We start from the raw sequence: 8,759 nt of genomic DNA on the forward strand, positions 1-8,759 counted from the left end.
ATTCATCAGCTGTTGTTGAACTAACAAGTAGACTAATCGCAAATTTTTTAATGTTTGACAAATTCCTGAAAAAACTCGAAATGATTGCTCGTTTGTNGTTGTTCTGGCCATATGAGCCGGGGCATCATCATATTTTCGGATGTTGTGATTGCTTAGAGCTAGGATAATCTTCCTTGTGCCAAGGTAACACTCTACTTTTCAAAAGGTTCCGGAAGTCATTGGCATTGATTTTCATCTCGACATCAATATAGAATGGGGGATTAAATCCAACATCACTGAAAATTATACAAGAACCATTACCTTGGCTGGACTTTGGTTCTTTGAACGGTTGCGACTTCCCAAGGGACATCACAGATTGGTCTGGCTGAAAAAACAAAAGCGGTCATTTTGGCAATTGGAGATGGCATCGACGTAAAGTAACTTCTCATCGTCAAACTCATTAACAGTACATAGGCGATGTTTAATAGAAGAATCAAAGGTGTATGAGTGCACTCCATTTGAAGTGGTGATATGAAGTTTCGTCTCACCGCAGCTCTGTTTTAAGTCCCATATAATTTTTAGCACCTTTCGCAGTGTTTTATGTCTCATATTGAAATCTGAAGCAAAGACACCAACAATACGACACACATGCAAACAAACACGGGCTGAGATTGCTTGAATGTCATCCCATGTGCTCTTGAGCTTCGGTGGTCGGCCGCCTGGACGTCTTTTGATATCTCCAGTTGCCTCCAAAAGCGTTTCGGGGCGATAAACTCGAAAGCCATCTATTCCAATATCATAATCAAATTTTGATCGGTCAGTCATGGGCGAGGGGCTTTACGATAATGATTTTTCTAACTTCCTCTGCAAGTCCACTTTTGTTCGACTAGTCATGAAAATTGTCAAAAGAGATAATCTTAAATATGCTCAATTTCTTGTTTAAAATGTGCTACACAAAGATGACCCCACCGGATATTTTCATACGTCCAAGCCCCTAACGCCAAGGTTGGAGCTTAAAAAAACAGGCCACAGGAGTAACAGTTAGGAGAAAACATGTCATTGAGTATAAAAACGGTTCTTTATTGCGAGTATATGTTACTTATTGAGTACAAAAGACCAAGTGTTTTCATAAATTATGTCAAACCCATATTCCCATGACTAGGTGTGTGCAATGGGGAATGCCACGATATGACATGTAATAAATAGATTGACTCATTGGCATGCCCTTCAATGGTGGCCGTAACCATAAGGAGGGGGGCCATACCCACCCCCACCATGTCCTCCACCTCCTCCAAATCCTCCCTTGCCTCCTCCGAAACCACCTTTACCACCCCCACCGCTACCACCTCCATAGCCGCTGCAGATTCGTCGAGGGGTCTGGGTGGGCACTTGTTTGGGCACCTGAACAGCCACGTCATGACAAGACTGTCTGGGCACCTTATGACATGATTGCCTGGGCACCTGTCTTGGGACCTGTTTGGGAACTTGTTGACAATTCTGCTTGGGCACCTGGTTGCAAGATTGTTTGGGCACCTGAACGGGCACCTGGTGGCAGTTCTTTTGTGGAACATTGGAACAGGATTGTTGGTGAACTTGCTTGGGGACCTGTTTACAGGATTGAGTGGGGACTGATCGGCACACGGGCTTTTGAGGGGCACCATAGCTGGATTCATATGAGTAAGGAGCATCATAACCTGATCCACCTCCACCTGATTGGTCACACACGGTTTGGGAGCTGGTCAAACATTGCTCTTCATAGACGGTGCTGGTTGTAGGTGTACACTTTTGGATGTACTTGGTCTCGCACTCTGATTTGTAGGTGGTATCATAGACCGTGTTACATTCTTTTGAGTATGAAATACTGCATTGTTGCTCATACTTGGTTTCATACTGGGTCTCATAAGTGGTGGAGCATTTATCTTCGTAAGTAGTAGAACATTGAGGTTTGTAGATTGTCTCGTAAGTAGTAACATACGAGGTTTCATAGTGAGTAGTACAATGGATACGAGGACCACCAAGGCCTCCACCACCCTTATTGAAGAGGGCTTGATTGTGAGGGACCAAATAGAGAATGAAGACCCCTAAGGCCAAACGATTGGAGCATGCCTATAAGGGAAGAAAACAACCTATTAGTCTCTCCTTGACCAATGTCCCTCCTATTGATTTTCAGACAAAAAAGTTGAAATGTTAGGAAAAGGTCAGATTGATGAAAACAAGCTCTTCCCTTCGATTGTGCCTTTAAGTTTTGCTTAAAAAAATGGCAACATGAACTTCACATTGGCGGCTAAGACAAATGACTGTTTGAGATCAATTGATAACAGTTCCTTTTTAATGTCACGATGCCTAAACAATTATGATATGAGATTATTGAACCAATCAATCAAACTCCAAAACTGTTGCCTTTTTGAGTGGACTCAGAATAGCCAAATAGAGTATACCAAATATGGACTTATAGCCTTACCATTTCTCGTTTTGGCTGAACTAGATTCCAAGATCAATTGAGTGGGGAGAAACTCGGTCCGGACTGCACTGAGCAAACTCCAGGATCAAACTGATGGTAAGATCAAAGAGCATCGGGTATTTATTGACGAATGTCAAATCGAGCACGAGATGAAGATCTGGTGGCTTGCTGGTGGTTGGCTTAGTTCCTTCCGTCCGTCCCCCCTGCTTTTGATCGGGTGGCTGGTTGCCAACCAATGGTATGGCAAGTGTTGCTAAAACGAGGGTGTGAAATTGCAAATCATGCACGAACAAAAGTGTGGCAGTGGCTTGGGGGCGACTGGCTTCTTGAGAACTGACCGGTTCGTCATGGTTTCATGGTTTTCCCCCTCGAATAAAACACCACTAACGCATGCTTGGGTGGCTCTTAAAGTCGTTTCGTACCCAGAAATTTTGATGTAATGGTGATTTACAAAGTAAAGTGAGTCTTATTTACAAAGCATGTGTGGTGGTATTTGTGAGGTGTCCTTAACCATCTCTATTTTGTTTAAAATTGATGTTTTCAATAAACATTAAAAATGTTAAACGCTTAGACCTAGTATTACATGAGGCCAACATGATGTTGATTCCGAAATTAAATTGGCCTAGAACCTTACTTCCATCCGTTCCGGAATTACCTTGTTGCAGGGATGATATTTGACGAGAACATCACAATATGTTTAGCGTAAATGTAGTTGGGAAAACTGGAGGTCAGATGTCATTGGAAGAGTTGTTTTACAACAGCATTCTTTTTTGCCAAGAACAACAGGAACAGTAGTTTCGTAATTACTTGCTGCAAAAGCCATCACTAGGGGTGGCACAAAGTTCGTGGGCATACAAAATTAAAAGTATTTCTGCAGTAAGGTATCATAAGAGAAATGTTCTTCTTTAGGAAATCTAGCAAATTTCAATGAGAGGGAAACTTTTTTATATTTTTCATGGATGTGACCACTTTTTGCATCTATTATTTTCTGGAGGCGTCTGTAAACAGCAACCACGAACTCAAGGACCGTCTCCATGGGTATCCCCTCCCATGCTGACTTCACAACAGGTATCCGTTTTGACCTTGCTTGACCTTTCCTTGGGCAATCATTGGATGTATCAAGCTCATGATAATGTCTGGTTGTATTTTTTTAATTCTTGGATCCCATGCAGACATTATGGCCACCTTGATTTCACAGTTGAATTTGCCCTGGTTAAGAAGTCCTATAAAAGAATTGGAGTGCTTTGTAATCAATCTTTTTCAGAATGTTTCAAAACTTCAAAATAACAAGGTTAGTTGATGATGATTCAATGAATCAGACGCAAAAAAGTGACCCGAAATGTGAGTGCATTATTTCAAGTTGGCTAACAACGACACCTTTGCCCTCGAACTTTGTGCCACCTTTGTATATTCAGGCAAAATGGCTGCAAACTTCAGGGAGTTAATCTTTTGCTTCAAGTCTTCCAATTAGACCCGGAAAAAAAAAGATTTTGAATTTTTTTAATATTCTGTTGGCCTTTTTGGCCGGAAAATGCAAATTTCAAATTTTCTCACCTTTTCAGCCAATTTTTCACATTTTTACCCTTTTTGAACTTTTTTTTCAAAGCTTTTTATCACATATTAGGACATTTTTTGCTCCTCTGTTGTCATTTGGGTCCTCATATGCTTCCTTCTTAAATTGGGTGCCTTGCTTGAGACTTGTGCTTCAAAAAGCTGGTTAAAAAAAAAGGTTCTCAGTTCCAGGTATTGAAAAAACCCTTTTTTAGTTCCAGTTATCTTTTTTTCCATGTTTCATGAAGAGCAAGGGAACAACTTATGAAAAGCTCTAACGGAGTTTTGGAGTCCGATTTTGGTACTTCAGTTGCGTGATTATCCATTTGCAGCATTTTGTTCAACGGAATCAGCGATGCAATCCTCAATACCATAAGTTGTCAGGAGAAGAAACCAAGACATTTTCGGCATGCTTGAATCTCCATTTGTGAAATGTGACAATCCCCGCCCACTTTCTTTTTGTCTTGACTTTAATGAACTTTTTCTCGCCTCAGAATTGTGCTATAACTTATCAAAAATCAATAAACACTATTTTCTGATTGAGAATGCCATGCACTTCATCACTATGGACTGTAACTTTTTGTTAGGTTGGAGATTGCATGTCATGAAAGGAAGCTTATACTCGACTCGTGAAATTGCCTTAGGATTCTATCTAACACAATATCACATTTTTATAATCACGCAAATTAAGTACCAAAACGGACTCCAAAAGTCCGTTAGAGTTTTTTCGTTGCTATATTTTGTGTTGCCAATAAAACTACACTAAAGAAAGGGTTGGCATCTCTTAAATTCAAGTCACAAAAAGGCTAGTTTAAAAAAAACCAAGTTCCAGTTCCAAACACTACTTGGACATTTTTATCTACTTCTGTGCAACATGATCAAATAAAGTATTAGATCCTCAGCCACTTAAACTTTTTACAATATTTGATCTATCAACGAATTTGAATAACAAATTCAACTCCCATTTACAGTTTGGGAAAGTCTCCAAAAAAAGAGAGCTTCAGTTGAGCTTAATCTGCCGAAATGAGTTTGATCCGATCCAAAATTATTTTGTGAACAAAAACGCCCTCATTAGCAAAAACCATTAGGCTCCAGAACATAACCAATTGTTTACCCTGACATCTGTATCAGTTGAAAACGTTCCTAATATCGAACATTGCAAGAATTTTGTTTTAATTTCTTGTGAGCTCAATGGATGGCCTAGTATTTACATTTTGTCACAGATAAAAATGCAACCAAGAGGCTAAGAGGGGCTGAAAACACCTTTCCTCCGTCGTAAAATTATTTTTTGTATTATCACAACTTGCTTTTGCATATCTACACCTTTCTTGGTATTTTTGCAACTTTTTTTTTCAAGTTTGACAATCTTTCTTTTTGAAGTTTTCTCAACGTTTACTTTGCTTATTTGAAAACTTTAAGAAATATACAACTCATTATACCTGCATCCATCTATTGGTGGTTATATCCGAATACGACCAAATATCTCGGGACATCATCTGTGCCAGTTTATGGTACAAGGTAGTTCATAAAAATGTTTCTCAGGCTCTTTAGTGGATGAAAATGAAAATTGTAGTACTTATGATTACTTTTTGAGATCAGTATATAACCAGGATATCACCTAATGTGAATAACGAATTAGTGCTACTTTGAAAAGAGTAAATCATATAATTTGTTATACACTTGAAGAAAACAATTAACACATTTCTTTACCATCATTATTATTCTTGATTGCCACAGAATTTACATTGTACAATTGGTAGATTCACAGGCTTATATGATAGCGAATTGTTCTTGACTACGATATCTTCTCACTGGAAGTTTTGGGTTAGTTTTTTTTATTGTGGCTTGACCATCTTATTTTGAAAGGTGTAGCAGGACGCATAAATTAGTTCCTTGCATACGTGCTTCTGAACGCGCTTGCTTCAAATGTCGATTGTACTACAAGAATCAAAATGCTTCTCTTACCATTGAATAAAATAATACTGCAAAGTCAATTTTAAATATCTTCATACCTTAACGTCTGTGCAATATCATTTGCAATTATTTGAGTCCTTTTGAGTACCTAACAAAGGCTGGAACTAAACCATGTTGAGGTACTTTGCCATTTTTTTTTGGTCATATGTTATTCTTGTTTGGGTACGGTACATTGGCGAAATAAAAAAAATCGATTCAACATCGTCCTTAGCATGGAAAAAATTTCAACATGTTTCTATATTTGTTTTCTTTTACAGTTCAAAGCAAATTTTAATATTAGTACTATGAGACGCTAAATTGGGCCAACCCTGTATGAGATTTCCAACAACAAACTCATGGGTGCTTTACAACCTGATTTGCACCACGTTTTGGGATCTCGTTTTCGTAGGATCTAGTGTAACCGAGCAATCTATAAGGGCAGGGCAGGGCAGAAAAGGAAAAAATAACCTCTTGCTCCTGTTTTCTCGTACTTGATGCGTTGCATTTTGGACCAGGGCAAGTTCCCCTCTTCTCTGAAGGTAGCTCATATTGTTCCATTTTTCAAAGGGGGGATAAGTCACTCCCAGTAACTACAGGCCGATTTCTTTCACTTCGAATATTGCGCAGGTGTTTGAGAAGATCATGAAGTTCAAACTTGTTGAATTTCTTGATATACATGAAGTCCTTCTCCTAGCCAGCATGGTTATCACGGTTATACCATACTGATTGAGCTTATAGAAGTATATGTAACAAATGTAACAAGTCATTGAGGATTAGGAAAGCCTTATGCATTGTTCAATATCTACTAAATATTCTATCAGTTTTGAGCATTTTTAAATATGCATTTTTTTCCCAAATTTTCTTGCAGTTAACAGTTTTAGCTACAAATAATCCTAAAAATGGACACTCTTTATAGTAGTTTTGCACCAAGAACGTCAATAATGCATCTTGACATAATTGCTGCACTTTAATACTTAGACGAGTCTTTTGTTTTGGATTTTTTGGCCTGGGCAATCAAACCCAGCGTCTGAATGCGTCATGGTATTTGAAATTTAGACCCTTGGGAGGAGGACAGTATTTAAGAAGCCGAGATAACGCGCGCGTAATATATAGCTTTTCAAGAGCATATTTTGAGATTTTGAGATACAGCATGAGTGTGTTTCTGTATCGGTATTTAAGATGCAGAAAAAAATTCACTTGAAATTCTTATTTCAACCCAATTTAAGCCAGTAATGCATTTGATTGTAGACAAGAAAGTTTTATTGGTTAAAGTATTACAAACTGCTAACTCTGTACAAGACGATTGTCCAGCCACATCTTGAATATGCTTCACCCTTTTGGGCTCCATTGGGTTCAGTAGGTTTGCAAAAGCTCGAGCAGGTCCAAGGATGTTTTACTAGGAACATTGAGGATATCAGAGAGCTCTCGTATTGGGAGAGGCTAGAAAGGTTGGGATTGTACTGTATTCAGAGAAGGTACGAAAGGTATCTGATACTGTACGTTTTCAAAAGCATTCATGAGCTTTGTCCCAACCCAGGATTTAGGGTCAATTGTAGTGACCGTGGGGGCTTAACGTGCGTTTTGAGAGCACCTTCAAGCCCTCGAGAATTCAGGCTAGTTAAAACAATGAAGTCCACCTCTCTTCTTTCTCGGGCTCCTTCATTGTTCAATTTGCTCCCTTCAAATATTCGTTGGGCGTAAGTAAGCGTTGATTCAGTAGCAGGATTTAAGTCAGACTTGGACAAGTTCTTGACGAAAATTCCTGATCAACCTTATATTCAAGGGTAAGCCAGATCAACCAACACTAATTCGTTGGTCGATCAACTGATATACATAAATAAATAAATTAATTAATTTCTCGTCTTGAACTGCTGGGATTCCAATACCAGCATCCCTAAGGAAGTCCGCAAAAAAAAACTAAATTACGTCTTAAAACCGTTTTGGCTCTTTGGCTCTATTGAAACTGAATCATAAAGAACTGAGTGGTGGACCGAGGCTTAATCTTTAAGCCTTTGATTTGAATTTCTATTAGGATAGCTCTTAATCATTTTTTCAAACTTTTCTCTTCAATATCTTAACTATTTTTAAATATTTCGAATTAAAAGGAAATATTATGCTTTTTTTTTAAGAGTAAAATATTATTTAAATATTTCACGACTAAAACTTAATTTTTTTTTGGAATCTCCAGTCATCAGTCAGTTGTTGTAGTGTATCTCGACTTTGTCAAGGCTGTTGACAAGGTAGATGATGGCCTTGAAATTCAAGAAATTCCGTTCAATTACCTTTGCCTCAACGCCTTTGAGCATTTTACTTGTGTAGATAAAGGAGTTGAAAATATTGAGCAGGTCTCGTCCATGAAGGATTTAGGTGTAGTGTTCCAAGATAATGGAAAGTTCGCAGTAACCCCCTTACGCTGCACGAAATATGGTTTACGATCTGCATACCAGAGGGCGCTTTGTCATTCAGCCTCTAGCAGATAAATGGCCGATGGGGCCAATTCCTTTTTATTTGACTGTAATGCGTTTGTGCTGTTTTTGTCTCATTCTATCAAAATCTTATTTTTAGTTAGTGCCTCGGGTCACATAATGTCCGGAAAAGAAATTGCGTTCATTGCAAGGCAAGAGCAGTTGATGTAGCAATCTACCATGCCTCTTCTCGTTTTCTTTGGGCCGTGTGACGCTGCAAGTAAAGGCCCTTATTCAATAAAGATATCCAATTGGAGGGGGAGAAAGCTTTTTCAATTGCTGGACCTATCGGACGTTCAAGGCCAGAAGTAGAATTAAGTTACAGAATCCATAAAACAATGTTCAGGACA

The 8,759-nt window shown here is 38.7% G+C and overlaps 1 protein-coding gene across 1 annotated transcript in view; it reads right to left on the bottom strand.

Moving 5' to 3' along the window:
* Positions 1-940: 940 nt before the first annotated feature.
* Positions 941-8,759, bottom strand: part of LOC131881523 (uncharacterized) — a 14,019-nt gene continuing 6,200 nt past the window's right edge. Inside the window, exons 3-4 of the mRNA XM_059228409.1 lie at positions 7,831-7,838; positions 941-2,085 (exon numbers count right to left, since the gene is read on the bottom strand). Of these exons, the coding sequence (XP_059084392.1) occupies positions 1,207-2,085; positions 7,831-7,838 (887 nt within the window). The 3' untranslated portion in view covers positions 941-1,206. The remainder of the gene's footprint in view (positions 2,086-7,830; positions 7,839-8,759) is intronic.

This window comes from Tigriopus californicus, chromosome 6 (genome assembly GCF_007210705.1).
Source record: "Tigriopus californicus strain San Diego chromosome 6, Tcal_SD_v2.1, whole genome shotgun sequence".
Classification (NCBI taxonomy): Eukaryota; Metazoa; Arthropoda; class Copepoda; order Harpacticoida; family Harpacticidae; genus Tigriopus; species Tigriopus californicus.